This window comes from Neopelma chrysocephalum, unplaced genomic scaffold (assembly GCF_003984885.1).
Source record: "Neopelma chrysocephalum unplaced genomic scaffold, ASM398488v2 Primary Assembly neopelma1_24, whole genome shotgun sequence".
Taxonomy (NCBI): domain Eukaryota; kingdom Metazoa; phylum Chordata; class Aves; order Passeriformes; family Pipridae; genus Neopelma; species Neopelma chrysocephalum.
This window is the reverse complement of record NW_020897693.1, coordinates 51,548,194-51,568,378: the sequence shown is the minus strand read 5'-3', so window position 1 is coordinate 51,568,378 and position 20,185 is coordinate 51,548,194. Positions and strand designations below refer to the sequence as shown.

The 20,185-nt window shown below is 42.9% G+C and overlaps 1 protein-coding gene across 5 annotated transcripts in view; it reads left to right on the top strand.

The window, feature by feature from the left end:
* Positions 1-20,185, top strand: part of SYT16 (synaptotagmin 16) — a 105,911-nt gene that overhangs the window by 66,247 nt on the left and 19,479 nt on the right. For 4 of the 5 annotated variants that reach the window (XM_027674194.1, XM_027674193.1, XM_027674191.1 and 1 more), the window contains one exon: positions 18,671-18,927. In XM_027674194.1, the coding sequence (XP_027529995.1) occupies positions 18,671-18,927 (257 nt within the window). Of the gene's footprint in view, positions 1-740; positions 804-18,670; positions 18,928-20,185 lie in introns of those variants that run through there. The other variant, XM_027674195.1, reaches the window with a different exon arrangement.

Below are 20,185 nucleotides of genomic sequence, written 5' to 3'. Positions count from 1 at the left end.
GCAGGCTTGTTTGCAGGGACGTCTGAGAAAGAGGGTCCTTAGGAGTGTGTGATGAACCAGATGAAGCTTCCTAGTGAGAGAGATTTAGAGTGACAGACAGATGCCAGAGTAACCCATCACTGCAGCTAAAGGGGAGGGTCACCCTGGACCTCTCTCCCAGCTGAGAGCAGGTACTGATCAAGCTGCTGTTGGAGTCCCTCTAAATACTTATTGGCTTTCCTTCTCAGTAAGCTCTCTGGAGCCATTGTGGACTGGAAGGCTGACCTTTCAGAGCTCCCCAGCACCTACCTTCCTGCTTCCTAGAGCTCTCTGCTTCCACACGGAGCATTGCATAGCTTTTTACACCAGAAGGAACATCATTCCAAATGCTTTCAAATAGGCTTTAATCTTTTAACCTCTGCAAGGCACTGCACGAAGCACCATCCAATGGTTTTAAGACTTCATAGTCATAAACTTGGCTGTTTGAGGGTTAGAGGGCTGGGAATTGATGCTTTTTTTTCTCAGAACTAAGTTGTATAATGGGAGAGAAAGTGCTGAACTGTGATTTGAAAATGTCTTCCACAAACTCTTTGATGTGAAAGAACTCGTTTTGCTCTTATAAGTGAACTTTCACTTCCAAAACACACATGCTCTTTGTATTTTATTTTTCAACTCTTTATTTCCTCTTTTTCCTTTAGATTCATTCTCTAACATCAAGAGTGTGAACTCTTCTGATGGTAACCTAGACATGCAGAGAGACTGTAATACCCTGGCAACTTAAAATTTCAGTCATGGATTAAAATGATCAAGAGAAGATATTTGAGGTATCCTTATTTCTGTTAGCTTTGTTACCTAACCCTGAGTGACAATGTAAGCAAGTGTATGGACTTGCTGACATTCAGCAAAGCCATTTAGTAGCATCAGAATGAGCTTTGAACATTTTCCCTTTCATTTGGTGGTTCCCCCCCCTCCATTTCTGCAAAATACATGTTTCTTGTTTATCCTTATATTCTTTTCAGAACATTGCATCTTGACTTTATTTCACTTAATGTACCACATTTCTCTCCACAATAGAATATTTTAAAGCTAAATTGGCACAAAACAGTAGCAAAGCTGAATGCTTTTTGTTGCCATGGAAATATTTCTGGGCACTTACTGAAGACCTGGTTGCCAATAGTAATGTAACAGAGAAAATAGATATGCTTCATTTAGCAGCCACTGGTGATTAAAGAGCCACAGAAACTTGTTACAAGGTCATTCCAATATATAGTTTATTGGGTTTAGGGAAAAAAACCCCACAGCTCTAGATGAGAATAATTTTCTTTTAAGAGAGATGCAAACCAAAATCCAATAGATGTTCCCTTCTGTTAAACTGACAGCATGCTTCTGAGATGAAATAAAATAAAGTTGTAGCTAAAAACCATCATTACCCCTTCTCCTTTTTACCAAATATGTTTTTGATCATATTTTTGCCTCCCAGGAAATGTTTCCTAACTCCCAGAGTAGATTTTCTTAGGCTCTAAAGCAGCATGCACATTGTTGAAAACCATTTTTAGCCTTAAGGATTTAATAAAGTGTTTGAGCAATGAAATTTTTGGGTTCTTGAGTAAAACTTCTGTCAGACACTGTGAGGCATGCTAATCACAGGGTGCAGGCTTGGCTGCTGCTGAGCCCTGGTCTGTAATTAAATGATGCTAGTAAAGTTGTAGCAAGGTTTCCAACAAACGCAGGAAAAGTTTTTAACTTTGGGTGCTTTTCATTCACAGCTTATTAATGAAGGGAGTTCAGGAAATATTGCAATGCCAGGTGTTTGTTTTAAGAAGTTAGTGATGGGAAGGCAGTGCATGCAGATCCCTGCCACCACTTGCAAGTGATTTAGTTGTGAATTTTGCAAATACAGATGAACTTGGTCTTGCAGATCCGTGTCTGTTGTCTGACCTCTGTGTTTCTGATAAACTGTCTCACATTGCAGAGCAGAGAGAGACCAGCCTTTGCATCCCCCTGTGGCTTAAATCCTGCTGCTCAGCTGACTGGGGGTGGCTGGCAAGAATGTGGCTGCCAAATCCATCATTTCACATTTGGCTTAAAAAATTGAGAGAAAAAAAAAGCATAACAGCAGAGCAATGAACCACATCAAAAAGTAGTGTACTCCAAGTAGAGGGATAGATGTGGCCAGTCCATCTTCTTTCCAGCATGAATCTATAGGGAAAAAAACAGTAATAATGAGAAAGGTGAACAGCACTCACTGTGCCATGAAAAAAATGGAATTAGCCCACTTCTTCCTCAGGGCCCATGTCCTTTGCAAAGAAAAAGCCAAAGTGACGAATAAGTTAGGAATTTCAGCAGACACTGCCCTGAAAAGGCATGGGGACAGACACAGCAACAGAGCTGAGTTTTCTGAATCAGAGCTGAACTATATTTGCCTAGCAAGTTCTGTGATGGAAGAGTCTCCCGAGCTGTCTGACACTGTGTTCATAAACACTGGTGCAATATATAGGTGAGCACGACACTTCAACTGCAAGAAGTCTTTGGAGATGTTCCCCCTTCAACTAGACAATCTCAATGCTAGCCAAAGGTGGCATTTTAGTTGCACTAAAATAATTTTTGTGACCTTGGAATGCTAAGAAGTCTGACATCCTGATAGGAATCTTGCCTAGATGGGTGGATAGTGCTCCTCAATACATGTGCAAGGGGAGTCACACCCCTGAGGCCCTGGGAGTTTTTAAAACTAGAAAGCACTATTGCATCTAGTTACCTTGGCCTCCAGCTTCACAGGGGTCATTGATTTTTGCCAGTAATTGCTGTAGTAAAGGAAATTATTCTTTCTGCTGTATATGAACACTCCTGACCTCAGTAAATGACCCTTCATGTGGGCAGGAAATCCTAGGCAAGAAGTGAATTTTCATTAGGTCCTATAAAACCATATAGTGAAATATACCCACGACAAAAAGATGCTGATTATGTGATAAATTAAATTTCTGCTTGAACTTGAGACTAAAATAGGTAGATGGCCAGTCTCCATGTAAAGAAGTGAAATGTTTATGGATTTTATCACCTGTCTGGGTATGGAGCCAGCCAGTGTTCTAGCCAGAATGTAGCCCTATAAAAATCAGTGCCTGTACTCCAAGCAGGACACTTAAAGAGGCTACACTGAGTCAATAGCATCACAAGGACTGAGTGAAGGAAGGCAAAGGCAGACAGTGGAGAAAAAAAATCTTCACAGAAAATACTCCTGGCAGCTTGAGTGGGGTGAAGCACAAATGTGACTAGGGACATGCATCTGGTCTCTAAAGAATGCGGTACAAGTCTGCAGCTTTATGAAGTGAAGTGCAGACGTGAGTTTGCATTGAATACCTTCTCTCTGGGAAATTCAGAACCACTCAAAGTGTTTGTGCACAGACTTTTGTCCTTGTGAAGGTGGTACAGTGTTCCTATTTATATTTAAAGTACTCCTTTGCAGTTCTGTCTCTTCAGTGTTTCAAAGTATAAGGGATCTTCATCCATGACAACAAAAGTGAATAGTGATGAGACTACACAACAGCCCTGAAAGGAGGGTGAGTTGCGGTGTGTCAGCTTTACAGCTGGGGAAATGAAGCCAAAGAGTGGTTCAAACCACAAATTTTCCAAGATGGTACCATTGCCAGCTCTGTCTTGGGCCTGTCAGCATTGCTGTTCATCCTCAGTCAGGGATTTTGTACACAGTAGATCAGTAGTATGGGCTTTCACCAGGTTCCTTGCTTGGTGGGCAGAGGTTCCTCTTGCCTGTCTCCCTAGAGGCATGAGAAGGGATGATCTGTTCAGGAGTACTTGTCATCTAGAAGGTTGCATAAGCTGTATGGAGAAGGATGTATTTGGGAGGATGAAGTGGATTTTGCTGTTCAGAGCAGTTACAGAACAAATTGTGTGTGTGAGCGTGTGTGTTTGTGCATGTATTTTCTGATCCACTCTTGCTAAGTGACATCCTCTTCCCACTCCCCATATGGCAGTTGCGACTCTATCTTCCTCTGGGAAGGTTGTTTAGGACTCAAGAGACTTCATTTACCAATAAACAGCATCTTGGCAGCATCTGGGAAATGCTGCCTCTCTCCTAGAAATCCTACCTCCTCACCTTCCATCTCCTACTACAGACGAGGCAGGTGTGAATGATCTCATTGTGTTGTGGTGGAGGTTACGTGCAGGCATACTAGCAGCATTCTGTGCAGAGCTGGGACATAGTATTTCTGTCTGCTGATACAAACAGTAGTACTGGTTGTCTTTTTATTTTTTTTTGATGTGTGTGGGGTTTATTTTTGCGTTGCAGTTGTTGCTAGTTTGGCCTGCATGTGCTTAGTGAAAGCATGGATAATTCATCTCCCCTTCCCTCCTGACCTCTTTGCATTGCTTAACAGCACAAAAAAACACTAATGTAAGCTTAGATGAGACAGGATCACTCTGCCAAAAGGTGAGGTGGTGTTGACCTCTACTTTTTGCCAGATTGGAGCGTGGATATGACTTTCTTGTGCCCAGTAAATTTTTGGCTGTTGTGAGGACCTAGTGGTAGAAGCCATCATTTTGAGTGGCCTAATAGGCTCCTGAAATAGGTTTTGTAACCCAGGGGGAAGACTGCAATGAAAGAAAATAGGGAGATTGCAGTAATGGAGGTAAAACTGTGCAGTTTTAAAGACAGTGAATGTTCTTGTTGGGCTGTGGGGGCCTTCCAGGTAATGAGGAAGGTGTGGTTGGACTGTACCTCTGCAGACGATATTTGTGTGATTCTCATGCAGTTTTCACAGATTTACTTAGGGAGGCTTCATCAGTACCTATTTGTGGACCAACATGAATGACTTTGGTTGAATCTTAGATCAGTCCATAGCAAAATCTATAGAAAATCCCTTCTAATGACTATGAAAATAGGTCTCATGGCATCATCGCCCTGCCTAAAAGTTCCCTAATGTCCAGGTAGGTGCTCCTCTATCTAGAGAGCTCAGTACCCATGTGAGATAAAGCATCCCTGGAGAGACTCATTGCACTGTGCCTGAGGATTTGCCCCACCCCAAGCTGAGCACTTGGAGGCATTTCTCTCCTCAGGCTGGGAGAGATTCAAGCCCATACTGTCTATACAGTAGCAGCATAATCTGTGTGGGAGTATTTTCCAGCAAATAGTATGAGAGTGGTGGTGCTGCTGGCGAGAAAGCCCTGAATTTGGATTAATGAGAGCACTGAGGTTTGATGAAACTCCGTGTTGCAGGGTCAGTTTTGGGGTCTAGACTTATTGCCATAAATAATGTAGCTATAAAACCCTTGGGCCTGAGTTTTACAATTGCCAGTAACTGATGTAAAACTGCAGCTGAGATACAATGTCCTTCCCCTATCACACAGAAGTGCTACTTCTCATGCCTGGCCCCATGAACAAGCCCCTGTGTGGTGAGCTGGACCAGCCTGTTCCTTCAGCCAAGAGTTACAAAACCCTTCCCTATTACTTTTGAATCAGGTGAGTTGGCCCTATGATTGCTAAAACTGAAACAAGAGGAAGAGGGGAAGGGGAGGAGGACAGGCTTGTCCCTTTTGGATGACTGCCTCGGTTCCGAAGGCATGTGAGTCTTGTTGCACCACATCCTCACCCACTGCTGATCCCAAAGTTGGTGATTTTCCCAGGAGTGCTGTGCTATCAGAGGTGTTACAGCAGTGGTAAAGGGGGACTGTGGTGAATCAACCCTCTGGCAGCAAACAAAGTTTCAATTAGAAAAATCAGTGGGAAAATAAATATCTGCCTTGTTGCAATGCGGTTGTTATCTGTAGCAAATCCAAACAAATATCCTTTCGAGGGAGTTCATTTCCACCCTGTTAGTCAGCCAGCAAAGGCTTGTGGGTGTGAAGCTGGTGGTTGGGTGCTGTGAATGGTATGGGTATACGCTGAGTCTCACAGGTTGTGAGTGTGGAGTAGTGAAACAGCTTTACAGAGGAACAAGACTCAGTGACCTGTGTTTCCTAAACGTTTCCTTGACCAGTTTGATTCCTGCTAGATGAAAGGACCTAGTGCCAATTCAGAGAAACTTCCTTAAATGTATTGGAGGAAGCTTGAAAAGTGACTCCATTGCATTATAAGAAGCCAAGCAAACAAATAGAAGAGGTGATGGATGGGGAACCTGAAAGGATTCAACTCGTGGTACGAAAGCTGCCTGGAAAACTGTAATAAAAATAATACTGATAAAAGTGAAAGTTTTTTTTTTGTTGGAAGGAAAGGACAGTGTTTTCTACTTCATCAGCCATTGGCATCCAGGAGTTTGTTTAGTTTCCAAGTCCATGAACATTTACAGCCTCACACCCCAGAGCACACACAGCTACACCTGTGCCCTGCAGTGTCCCCAGTGTAGACATGACATCTGCTGACAGAAGGTGCTTTTCTGCCTCTGCAGCTGCATGTTTTCTACAAACAACCTAACCTGTGCTGTCAAAGAGGTGTAGGCTGACTCATGGATGAACTGCATCCACACCAGGGGGTTTCCTGGCTTAGCGGTGTCTCCTACAGTGTGTAATCTCTTTTTTCTTCCAATTCTCCACAAATCCTGGGCCTGTGCTAATAGAACCTAGTAGCATAAATGAAGCCTGACTCATACTTACTCCACATGTAAAATGTAAAGTAGGTGATTGGGAATATCAGGGATGATTGTGGTTCAGCCTCTTGGCTGCCATTTCCTATAGCCGTGGAAGAACCTTAGACAGCACAGTGAGAATCAGTTTGAAGTTGAATCCCATGTGCCTGTTTTTAAAGTCCAAATTTGGAAGTAGGAAAAAAAACAGGAAAATATGTTGGTTTTCATGCTGTTTTCTGTGGGCAGTTCTCTATTTCTTTGCACAGCAGTGCACAGAATTGGAGCGTGTTGCTCTGACTGGTGTGTTGTTCCGCTATAGAGGTGCTTGATGGTCAGAGAGAAATAATGTCGTCTTCTTTCTGATTCCTCTATGACTTTTTTGTCGTTTTACTCTTTTTTTTTTTTTTTTTGTTGGAAATATCCCCTGGTTTGAAGGCTTCCAAGTTGTGATTCTCTCTGCCTGCATTGCATGCAAACACCTGAATGCATTTGCCTCGGGGAGCTTCCCAGTTGGTTTGGTCATGGGGTGAAGACAAATGAAGAGGTGTTGCAGAAAGCAGGGCACTGTCAGTTTGACACTCAGCAGAGAGGGGCAAACCTCACCTGTAACACTGGACACCAAATGGTTCCCTAGTTGTTATACTTAGCAGGAAGGGACAAAAACAGATAGTGGTGGGTGCAAGGAGAAAGCCCATCTGAAGGCTGCCTTCTCCTTGTTAGTAAATGACCAGTGGATTTTAGTCAGTGGTGCCTGGTCACTGTGCTCAGTCTCTTTGGCCATAATGGCACGTGTAGAGGCATGGGTCTACTCCATAAATTTTAAACAAATTTGGAGTCTAGGGGAACGGTTTGGATTGGGCGCTCTCCTCAGTCAAGCCTGTAAATCAGGTAGTTGCATTACTTCCTTCTTCAGTTTGAACTCCCAGTTCAAGTGGCTGTGACAGCAAGAGCAAGAAAAGAAGACTCCAAACTGACAACAACTACAAGAGCTGTAGTTGCACAGGAATTGGTAGGAGCAACTCCACTTGTGTTGCTGCATGTTCCCTATACAAAATGTTCCTTCTTTTTCTGAGAAGCTTTAACAAATCCCTAGTTTGCGGCAGACCTTTCCACTTTTTCAGAAGGAAAGCCCTTTTCTTTCTTTGTGTGGTTCTGGGTTTTGCTGAGGTAGGAGCTGTGACAGATCACTGTTTCTCTCTGTCATCCTGATAATGAAAATTTTAAGGCCAGGCCTGTGTGGCTGTTTCTCTAACAGCAAAGAACATGGCAACGAGTGCTCCTGGGATGCTCCGAGTGTATGCATTATGCATAGATGCACTGATATTGTCTGGTTATGTGATCAAATACGTTTCTTTTGTACAGTATTTGTTTCCTTCAGGGCTTGGTGATGTTCCCATTGAAACTCTCACTGACTTCCGTAGAGCAGAATCAAAACCTTTAAGACCGAAGCGGACACACAAGGGCAGCGTTAAATGTATAGGAAAAACAGAAATTTGGCATTTGCGCAGTTTTCATTGTTCAGCCAAAATGACTGTTGTTTGTTGCTGTTTTTTTCTTTAACACACAGGCACACAGGATGTATGCAGTACATCTATACTTCACACCTACACTATGTGTTTTATTCAGTAATTTTTTTCCTTAGGTAAGCTTGGAGCAAATGATAAGTTATTCTTTATACTTGGTAACACTGCAGAGAAATCTTGAATTATTTATTTCATGCATTTTAGCTTAGTGTATTTGGATGCCTGTAAGCTAACTTTGTAACTGATTGGGTGTTTGAAATTTCTGAATAAATAATGGTAGTTTGAAATACCTTACCAGAAAAAGAGGTCACCCTCCTTCCTCCCCCACTGTCTCCTCTGGGGGGAAAAAAAATAATCCCACATGCCTCCTTATGAGCAGTGGGAAGTTGATTCGTAAAACAGATGCTGCATAGAAGTAATTGAGTTGAAGTTGCTAGAAATATGTATATGCTACACAACATCTGCAGATCTCAAGATGTATTCATTATCTTTCCAGAATTTAGATTGTAATTATGGGTCCTTTATTTAAGTTTCCATGGTGATATAGAAAATGTTTCCCCCTTGTCCTTTGCTAATCAGGACACTTGTGTATTTGAATGGTGATCGTTTTCCTCTCCCCTGGGCAAAGTTACTTTTATTAATACAGAGATATTAAGTTGACACGGAGCTGTCTGCTGCTCAGGCACCGAATCAGTAGCAGACGTATCAAGGATTTGCTACAGATTCCCCAGTGCCACCGTTTAATTAGCCTGGATGCTTCCAAATGTTTGTGAGAAATAGCAGCCACTGTCATAACATGTGATGCAGTCGTGCTTTGGGGATTGGTAAAGCTGAAGTCAAAGTCAAGCGGCCAATAATATATCAAACCAGGCCAAGCTCCTCTACTCCATCCCTTCGCCCTTATCCATCTGTCCTGGGGAAAGGCCTCTGCTGTGTCTTGCAGGGAGTTGCAATCGGGTCAGTGGCCTTACAGGAGCAGTCCAAGGGTGCTGTATCCATGTGGCCTTTCCAAAATTTCCTATAATAGTCAAAATTGTACACCATGTTAAGGCACATTTATTCAACTATACAGCCTCGTGCCCACGGACCCAGGATTTTAATGTTACAGTTGTTTTAGAAAATGGTGAAAGATGTGATTTAATTACTAAAGATGCTATTTTACTAAGGATTTTTGCCAAGCTGTTTAAGTGAAAAGCAGACTTTAGTGAAACTAGAATAATTTTTATTTTTTTATCTTAACCACCCAAAAGAGGCACATATAGATAGAACTTAACCGCTTTTGCCAGGCATTTAAATAAGTTTTGTAGAGCTTGCATGAGCCTCAGGTAGTGAAATGCACGTAGTTGGCTGAAAAGGAATGCTCAGTTTTATGTGCTTTGATTATTTGAATAGATCATAGCACATTTAGGCCACAGGGTTGTTACACCTTGAAATAACTTTTATTTAAGAAAATTTCAAAGAAGCTTATTTTTAACAACCTACATAAAAATAATAATTTTTTATGGTAGCTGTTCACTGACCATTTACAAACTAATGTCTAAAATGTTTTTGCTTTCTATCAGAATAGGAACACTTAGCTTTTTCCTTCAGTTGAGGAAAATTTCCTAGAAGGAACAGCAGGCTTATTGTCAAACTGGCAAACCAGACCAGAGGGTCAGATGTACCAGCCTAGTGCTGGGCTGGTGGTGGGAGCAGTTGGCTTTGGTGCTCCCAGCATCCTTGCTCTGTCCTCTCTGCCCGGGGAGTGCTGTCCTCTGTGCAGCAGCAGGAAAATTTATGGAGCTGTGACAGCATTTGTCATTAAGTTTATACTGCAGATTTTTAACAGACCCAATGCAGTGTGTAAAACCAGGATCCAGTTTCCCCACCTGTAGCTGTGTGGTTGATGTGAGGTTTGAGGTGGAAGAAGGTGCTTTCCCTCCCAAACCAGGCAGTGTCCCTGACACAGGTGCCCTCCACCCCTTTGCCTGCAGTACCCGTTTGTTCAGCTGCTGGGGTTTGCCGTGGTGATTATCAAAGCGGGTCTTGGCAACCATATCCTACACTCCATGCTCAAGAGCAAGCAGTGGCCTCACCACACTTGACAGCTGGCTTGTTCACTCACATGCCTACAAACATGACAAACACCCCACTGCTCCCTTCCCCATGCGTTGGTGGGTCAAAACGTCCTGCTGTTGTGCGTCCCTGATGCTGCCAGCAGGGAGATCAGCAAAATGCCTCTGTGTTTCCATCCTGACAGAGCAAGGCCAAGTGTATATATAGTAAGAACTGAACCCTCCTTCCCCCATCTGGCGGGTATTCACACACTAATGAGGGTACAGTCATCTCCTATGCAGAGCACGTGCTGGCAGCAGGAGGGGAAGGGCATCACAGGGACGTGCTCAAATGCGTATCTTCACTTTTAAAGGTTATAATTTACATTGGTCTCCCGAGTTCGTCTGCTGCTGGCAGATGGAGTCGGCAGTGCCTGTTAGCCACGTGCCATATTTGTGTGTTCGTGGTACTACCCTGAGCAGGTTACATCTGAGCTGCTTTTTCTGCACGAAAGAAGTTTCTCACTCCACCTTAGCAGGAGCTGCAGGGGAATGGAAGCGTGGAAAAGTTTTCAAGTCCTTTGCTTGCTACTTTGTCTTTGCACATGCCAATTATTTTGCAAGTGGTTTTCTGTGTGTTGTGTCTTTGTGTTTGTCTCTGTGTATGTCTTTGTCGCAGGGTACCTGTCGTGAGGCCTTGGTCCAGTGGGGGAAGAAAGACACACAAGACACACTAGGACGGTGAGACAAGAGATGTCTGCCTGCTCAGCACAGCAGGCAGCCTTTATTGAGCATGCTAACTTCTACTTTCCCACACACAACATGAACATATTTTCACAAAGACATCCAGGAGTTCAAGCACCTGCACATTATCAAACAGTCTTAACCTTGTACTCCCTGCAACCCAAGACCGTGTCCATGGAAACCATCTAACCAGCTCCACTGCTCCCATGGAACACGGCCTAACTTTTGCAATACCTCAAACTTCAATTGTGGGGCTACGACTTCACCCCACATGTCTTCATTCATTAAAAAAAAATAGTTTAACATACAGAGTTGGGTGAGGTCTAATAATATGTACACAATATGACATTCACAGACTTTCCAGAGGTTTGAAGAAGTAGCTGATTATCAGGTTCATTCCTCAAACCTCCCTAAGCCTTTGGTCCCCTTTTTCTCCCCAGAAAGTCCACCTGAGAGCCAAAATTCTGCCATATCCTCTGGCTTCTTGGCCGAGCCAGCAGACTGTCCAAAGCCCAAGTTGTGTTTTTCTCCCAGTGACCAGTTACGGGGAGGATGAAGAACAGTCAGCATCTCCAGGCAATAATGATGAGGTGGTTAAGCAGTTTGAGATCTCTGTGTCACACTCACAAAGTTTTTGATCAGAACTATCTGAAAAAGCAACACCAGCAGGAGTGGAGCACAGACCCAAGTTCAGCCACTTGCCTTCCAGCCACAAGGAGAATAGTACAAAGGTATCTGAATGCAAAGGTATTGTTTGCATGAAAAAGGCTGAAGAACTTGGACTCTAAGATCTGTAGCTTCAGCACAGGAGGGTTCTTGCAGAGAACAAGTCCTGGTTCTTGCTTTCTCTCTTACTAAACTTGGTTTCCTGATTGGTTACCTGCAGCTAAAATACTTAGAGGAAGGAGTCTGGATCAAAGACTTGCTGAAGTCCATGAAGATCTTTCCATTAATTGTATACAGTTATCGAATTCTGTCTCCTTAACCCACAGGGATTTTCATGGATTTTTACTGGAAATTTTACCAGAGTAAAGACTGCAGGACTTGGTTCTAATTATTTTTCCTCTATACCACCATCTCTTTAGAAAGCTTTTTAGCAGAAGTTAAATGCCTCTTTTGTAACCACTTTACAAACACAAGGTGAACAGTGAATGAATTATGCTGTATAATTTGCCAGTGCATACGCCAAATGTCAGGCAATGACAGAAACTAAAAATTTATGGCACAGAAGGGAGGAGTTTTATGATCTTCTATGGATTAATGTAATGACTCTTTTATACAAATAGAGATGAAATGCATTTAAAAACATAGCCATTTAGAAAATTGGCCTCAACACATTCTAAAATCTGGAGAAGTTCATTAGAGGGAAGGGCCATGAAAGTGCCCTTTGTTTTATTTCCATAGAATGTTTTAATTTTGAATTATAATTGCTTGATTTTAATGCACCCTTGAGTTGGAGCAATCATTTGAAGATGTGTCTCTCCATCAGACTCTTCCTCTGGTACAACATGATGCAGGGTTGCTCTTACTTTTGTTTTTGGAAGTAGTATTAATACTGGTTAAATAGCTGTTCAGAAACTCGAAACCAGGTGTTGAAGCCTGCTTTCACTGAGAAATTTGGTACTCTCTCCCATTCCTCACTAAGCTCAAGATTAGTCCTTTCATTACAGACAAATGCCTATAAACTAATCCTTGGGTGTGCCAAGTCACCCTCAAATCCAGAGAGGTTTCTGAGCATGTAGAGCTGCTATTACTGCATGTAGAGTGATATGTGCACACACCTACACCTCCTGACATGAGACCTTCCTTTGGGAGAAAAGTGGTTGGGGTAAATCCTAGATAACCCCACATCCTGCTGCCCTCCAGTTACTGGTCTGAGAACTTCATATGTATGAGAGTCCATGTTGCCCCCTGGCTGGTGCCATGGTCACAAAACATAAAGATCTGTGGGAGTAAAGCCATCATTGTGCCCCAAGAGTGTGTCAAACACTGTTCCAGCGGAGCAGATTCTCTGACCTGTCTGGGGTTGGAGGGATGAAGGATCTTTGGAAAGTGCTGAGTCCAGACTGGGATCATGGCATATTCAGACTCTGCCTGAGACTTCTCTTCTCCTCATGTTCTCTTAACAGACCTTTTACACATATTGCTGGTAGTTTTAATTTCTTACAGAAGCAGAAATCTATAACAAACTTAGGCACAGAGCGAAGTTGAGCATCTTGGAGAGCCCTGAATAGCTTCTCTCCCACTCAGCCTTGACATACGGCAAAGTCTTCTCACATCATGTTCTTACAGGAGATTTTCCTTGACCCTCTGTGTCTGTTATCAGTGTCGTGACAGTCTGCACTTTGGTCTCATTTGCCTTTAATTTTTCACCTGTTAAAAAAAAATCTTTGTAGTAAACTGAATAGATCTTGGAAGGAGGAGTGCACTCTGCAGGAAGGAAATGTTTGGAGGATGCTCTGGGGAGATGAACGGCGTGAATGCCAGCTCTGCCCACAGCCTCTCTGCAAATCACCCTGTTAATAAAGAGCCTATTTTAGTTCTGGAAACATGGAGTCTTCTCAGGCTATTACCCAGCGTGTGGTAAATTAAACAATCTTGGCCTGATTGCATAATGTCACTTGAAATTTAAGATCCTTTTTCTCTTTAACCCCTAAAATTTACAAGCCATTTTTGTTTAGATTTATTGTAATTAGATAATGATTCTGCTCCTTCGAGGCTCTTCTAGGGAGATTTTTAGCACTTTAATGGTGGCTCATCTCAAAATAACCAGGAGCAGGAGCACTGCTTGGTCTCCCTGCATCAGGTTTGTTTTGTCTCAGTGAAAGGGGGCACCTGGTGCAAAGGGTACTGCAGTTGTTTGGAACTGGGGCTGTAGCAGGAGCCAGGCAAGAGGATTGCTGCTGTATGAGGACAAATATGCCTCAGTCTCACTAATTTGTATCTCTGCTGCTGTTACTGTCTTCCAGGAAGTGAAGGGTTGAAGCTGGGAGCTAGGAGTACTTCAAGTCCAGAAGTACCTAGATCCATATTGAAATCCTTTCCTCCTCTGGACCATATTTAAACAAGTTCTTACCTTTCATCATGAGTTTTTCTTTCACTTTGGAAAATCACAAAGAAAAGACATACTTTTATTTTTTTGTGTGTGTGTGAAAGCACAGGATTTCCCAAGATTTCACAGAGAAACATGGCCTCGGTCAGCACAGGTAATAGGGACACATAAACTCTTCATCTGTGTTTCTTGCTGGTCAATGACCTATGTGGTGTTAATTTAGTAAGATCTACCAGGCTCTGTATTTTAACTCTGGCAGTGTGTTTTAGGAAGTGATGAGACCTCTCAGGACATTTCTTTGGCACACTGTAATGTTTCATAAAACTGAGAGATTGTGTGTCATTTAAAAAAAAGAAAGATACTGTAGATTAGCCAGAACATTTACCTGCCAATGTGAGGGTGGACTTCACAGTATTTTCTAGCCTGATTTTCAGTGTTTGATGTGCCAGTATTTCCCTCTGTCTTTGGAGATATCCCAGTTCCTGTTACAGCTTGATTAGGAGGTGATGCTCATTCTTTCATCTGACAGAAGTCACAGTTTCTTCACGGCCAGTTCTCCAACCTTAAATACAGACTTTTCTGATTTATTGGTAATTTCTGTTCCCCAGTCATTCCCCTTGCTCCTTCATTGTGGACACAGATGACACGACAGGGAAAGTTTGGGGAACAGGATTCTTAAGAAAAGTCACATTCTTCTGATGTACAGTACTATCTGCCCTTAATCTTAGAATTCTCTGTGGGGACTCTTGGCTAATTAAAGTTCAGATGGTTAGATAATGCTGTCTCAACCTATATCCCTGATGCTGTGCTGTTTATTCATGTCAGGTATTCATAAGACAGTTGACATTTTCTTCCTTAAAGATCTCTCAGGTAAATTACAGGCATTTTACTGCTCTGACCTTTTCCTTTACAGGAAGAACTTTTGTTTTCACCGTTTATTTTGTGAATATAATGTTAGAACGGATGTAATTGGAGAGGTGTAGTTGTTCTAGCCTGTATAGTTGGGCTATTACCTGTAATGATCCTCTAATACTGGTATTTATACATGATTATCTCTTACCAAATTACTTTAAATTTAAAGAAAAAGCCAGACTGCTTCCCTGAATGGTTTTGGTGAATCACCTTTTCCCTTCCTTTCCCTGAATACTAAATTTGCTTTCCTAACACATTCATTTTGCATTTTGTGCCTGAGTCTTAGGAAGATGGCTTGCTCTATTAATATATTTCTGGAGTTCTCCTGTTATGAGTAGACTTTTATGGCTTTAATGTAGTTTTTGAAAATTCCTCTATTATTGATCTAGATATTATCCCAGCAGGAGTCAAACCCACAAGACAATTGTGTGAGGATAATTTCTTACTACAGAAGCATTTTATTCTGAAAGCCTGCTGTGTGGTGTGTGCTTTGAGGGATGACCCACTGTTTAAAATGTGTATTAGACATTGGCTTGCTAATTAAATGCCTTAAGGAGCGCTGGTATCCATTCAGTCTCAGTAAATGTGTGGAATTTCTGTTCTTTTATTTCTTGCTTACGCTCTTATGTTTACTTCTTTCTGTTTTCTGACTTTGTAGAGAAGAATAGCAAAAAGTCAAATTACTTTCTACCCTCACTCAAGACTTTCAGCTCAAGGCAGAGGCAAAACAATGAAGGCTTTTGGTTTCAGGATTAGGTCTGCCAAATGGGAGGATGATGAGGAGAAGAAATGGGGTTTGCATTTCAGAAGGGAGTGAGAAGAGCACTCACCTGGAATTTGAGAGATATGAATCTGGATCCCTCTTTGCTCCTGAAGGACCATCTCCCATGAGGAAGAGGAGATAGTTACAAAGCTGTGAGATGCTCTCATACTCCTCTGTTGAAGTGCCTGTGCTGGAAGCATTTTACTGGGAGCGAGAGTGTGAGACCATTCATAGTTGAAGAAAGGGGATAAAGTTATTCTCCTAATTTCTGAGCTGTTAAATTGAAAGGGCAGCCAAGGAAAGGGGCAAGGACTTCTGTACACCTTCAGAAAATGTTTCCTGAGTATAATCCCCATTCCCCTTGTTGGATTTTGTGTGTGTATGTGTGTATGTGTGGAGCAGGTATGCATTAGAAACACCATATTTGCTGCTAAGGCCAAACACAGAATTTGTTCTGCTCAGAGAGATTTGGGCTTTTTGTTCTAGACAGAGGGATGTGTAGAGAATCATAAAATGGTTCAAGTTGAAACCTTTAAAGTTCATTTAGTCCAATCCCCCTGCTGTGATCAGGGTGCTCAAAGTTCCATCCAGCCTGGCCTTAAACACTTTCAGTGCTAGGTCATCCACAGCTTCTCTGGGCAACCTGTTCTAGTGGTCTCACCACCTCATAGTAAAGAATTTCTTCCTTATATCCGATCTAAATGTACCCTCTTTCAGTTTAAAACCATTACCCCCTTTCCTGTCGCTACAGACCCTGGTAAAAAGTCTTTCTCCCTCTTTCTTTTAAGTTCTTTCTAAGTATCAAAAAGCAGCAGCGAGGTCTTCCTGATACTTTCTGCTGTCCAGGCTGAACAACCCCAACTCTCTCAGCCTTTCTTCATACAAAAGGTGCTCCAATCCCCTGACCATTTTCGTGACCCTCCTATGGACCTGCTCTAACAGGTCCATGTTTTTCCTGTGGTGGGGACCCCAGAGCTGGACTCAGAACTCCAGGTGGGGTCTCACGAGAGTGGAGTAGAGGGGCATAATCCCCTTCCTCAGCCTGCTGGCCACACTGCTTTTGATGTAGTCCAGAATGCAGTTGGCTTTTTAATTCATCCATCAATTCCATATCTCTCTGATTTAGAGACAAGGATGTTGTGTAGGACCATCTCAAAAGCCTTAGAGAAGTCTAATTAGATAATATCTGTTGCTCTTCCCTTATCCACCAGTGCAGACACTCCATCACAGCAACCACCAGTTTGGTCAGGCAGGTTTGCCCTTTGTGAAGCCACATTGACTGTCACATTCCTGTCACATTTCTGTCACATTCCTGTCATCCACATGCCTTGACATATCTTCTGGAAAGATCTGTTCCACAATCTTTCTGGGCACAGAGGTGAGACTGACAGTTTGGTAGTTCCCAGGATCCTCCTTGCTGCTCTTTCAAAGGACGGGTGTGAAGTTTGCCTTCCTTTGGTCACCAGGGACTTCACCTGACTCCTGTGACTTATCAAGTATGAGGGAGAGCAGCTTAGCAACTGCGTGAGGCTGTTCCTCAGGATCCTGGAATGTATGTCATCAGGTCCCATGGATTTGTGTTCAGGTCCCTCAGAAGGTCTCAAACCTGCCTTGAGGTTCAGGGACTTGAGAGGTGTGGGACAAGCAACTGAGAGTGAAAACTGAGACAAAAAAAAAGTTGTTGGGTACCTCAGCCTTCTCCATGTCAGCTGTCACCAGGGTCCCTGTCTCATTTGTCAGGGAATAAAAACGTTGATTCATCTAAACAAAAGCAAACTAATAGTTTTCTATTAAACACAGTAATTAATATTGTTTTTTTTTAAGATTTAAATTGGAGACCAAATTTGAAAGAAAAAGATTGTTCTGTAATAATGACCCTCTTAAGAACAAACAAGGAGGTGTCTCTTCTTGAGCAGGGGAGTGGACAAGATGACCTCCAGAGGTCCCTTCCAACCTCAACTCCTTCTGTGAGTCCAAGCCCCAAATAGCTGTGCCCGAGAAGGAAGTAATTCTGTTTTCATTGCTATCATCAGCTGTCTGGAAGCACAACTTGTTTTCTTCCACTGTAACTGCTCCTTGCCTCTTTGAAAGAGATGGATGCAGAATATAGCTCTTTGTGCTCCTAAAGCAAGGCCCATCAGGAGATGCATTAGGAGAAGGAATGGCCCTGTTTTTTTCCTGAAAGTGCTTGCAGGCCACATCCAAGGCCAAATCATGATGTTGTTTCCATCTGTGTCCCTGGACATGTAATTATCTGTGCTGCTCCATCCAGAGAGCTCTCACCGGTGCTTTCAAGTGGAGAAAAGATCCCTGTGTTCAAAATAGAGATATCAATGGTAGCAGAAAATGAATCTGTGGTGTGAACCAGAGAAGATTATTTTATTCTCATTAATGAGCCTAACTTTAGCCTGTGGAGTAAGTGTGTAGGAACAGATGAATTAAAACTAATAAAAGCAGGCAGGAAATTAGGGAACACGTCTCCCCTCAGTTGTCCTTTGGGCAATTTTGCCCAAACATGGGATTTGGAGATTCCTGCTTGGCTTGTGGGGCTGGTCATGCTCACCCAAGCTCTCAGAGGGGTGATAGGTTCATGGTGGCACTCTATTATCTCTGTGAAAGTCCTTTCCTCACCAGCACTATGCCCTTGAGGACAATGCCAACTCCTCTCTTTTCCTCCTCCTTCTCCTCCTGCATGGAAGGAAACTGTGATACCCATTCATCAGGCCTTTGCTGTGCTTTTCTGTAGTTTGTCTGACCTGTGTTTTCATGGAAGAGATTGCTTTGGGACTGCAAAGCAGCTCCAAGGTACTTGAATATCCCAGATACTCCATTGGTAATTGCATTTGGTGGTTAACTTTGTCAAGTAAAGGCAACTGGTTTCTCAGTTCAGCCCTGTCCCCTCCATCAAATGCTGATTTAAACAGGATTTGTTATTTTATAGGTTTAGTGCTGCAGTACTCAGAAACTGAGATGAGAGAAAAAAAAAAGACAAAAAAAAGAAAAGAAAGGAGAGAAAAGCACATTTTGAAAGTTATAGGGGGAGGAATTTGTTCTAATCCCTCTGAAATTATTTTCTTGCTGAAAATTGTCAGATCTGGATGGACTAAGCCAACTGAGTTACCAAGACAACCTATCCTATCGTGGAGATGACCACGTATCTGTTGATTCAAGAACAACAACTGGGAGTAGGGGCACTGGGCAGCATAAAGGGCCCAGGATGGAGCCCAGCATCGGGGATGGCGTTAGCCGGGCAGGCGCGGAAGGACGCTTGGAAATGGAGACAGCACCTGCCAACCAGGGATTGGAAGTAAATGATGCTACTGACAGCTCATCGGCTTGGAGCCCTGAGGTACGGTGAATTGTCATTTATCACACATGGTGTAAGCTTTTGGAGGATATTGGGGGCAAAAAAGTGTTAGAGGAGAAATGAAGTGAAAAATTGATCAGTGCAGCCCAAGATAATGGTACTCCTGTGTGCATGTGGGCGTGAACATACACCCCTCCCTTTGTGTTTCCCCTTTTTCTGGTATTTTACCTCTTGCTACTAACACTAATTCACAGAAGCTCTTTTATTGCCTGATTTCTGACTGCAGTCTCTGAACTGAAATTGGAGCCATTAGCTGCCTGACAGCATTTACTGCTGTTTAGCAAAGAGCACTTTGTGGTGGCCCAGGGCTTTGTCACTGGCTCTACGTGCAAGGTGTGTGTCTCGGGACGTGGTATGTGGTCACTGCCTCTTTTTCCAGGTGTTTTCTATGATTTAGACAATGGGAAGCATCTGGAAAGCTGGACACAGCTGGTGGGGGTGGCCTGTGACTTGGCCAAGTGACCATCACTCTGGTCCCCACTGATACCAGGCAACCTCTTAGGGAAGGAGAGAACCCAAGGCTGCTTTCCCTTAGTTCTGCAGCTTTATCTTGAAGCCTCCAGAAAACATTTTGGATTTTAAGGCATTGTAAACACCTGATTACTTAGCATCCCCCTTTTCTCTCCTAATCTCTCTGCCTGATGTGTTGATTTTCATTATTTTACCACAGGGTAAAATGTCTGAAAAAATATCAGCCTGCATCAGGCATATTAAAAGAACAGCACAAAGGTCACACCTGCCTGAGTTAAAAGAGACTGTTCTTAAGCTGTGGAAATGAATACTTCCATCACATTCTGAGCAACAAGGCTTTGAGGGAAAGGTTCCTATCCTCGGAGCAGGCTGCCTGCAGCCAGTTAAAGAGATGGAAGGCAGCTCCTTGGTGCATATGCTCAAGCCCTAAGGGGTGTTTGGAGCAGCATTTTGGTTTGCTGAACAATCCAGTCCCACAAAACACTGCTCATCACATGGGAACTCTGTGTGGCAGCAGCTCTGCCCTCTCTTTGCTGTTTGTCTGCCCATCTGAGGCTCATTTATCCTTTTACAAATTTGATGTGCATTGCTGTGGTTTACATGTGCCTCAGTGTCTCCAGTGTCCTCTTGCATTTCTTTGGAATACATCTCTTGTTTTGCTCCTGGTACCTACATTTTAAAAATGCAAAGAATGATTCTAGCATCAGGGGGCAGATATGCCCAAGACCCAGTTTATCTACTACAAGCGGCTTCTCATCTGAAGGTATTG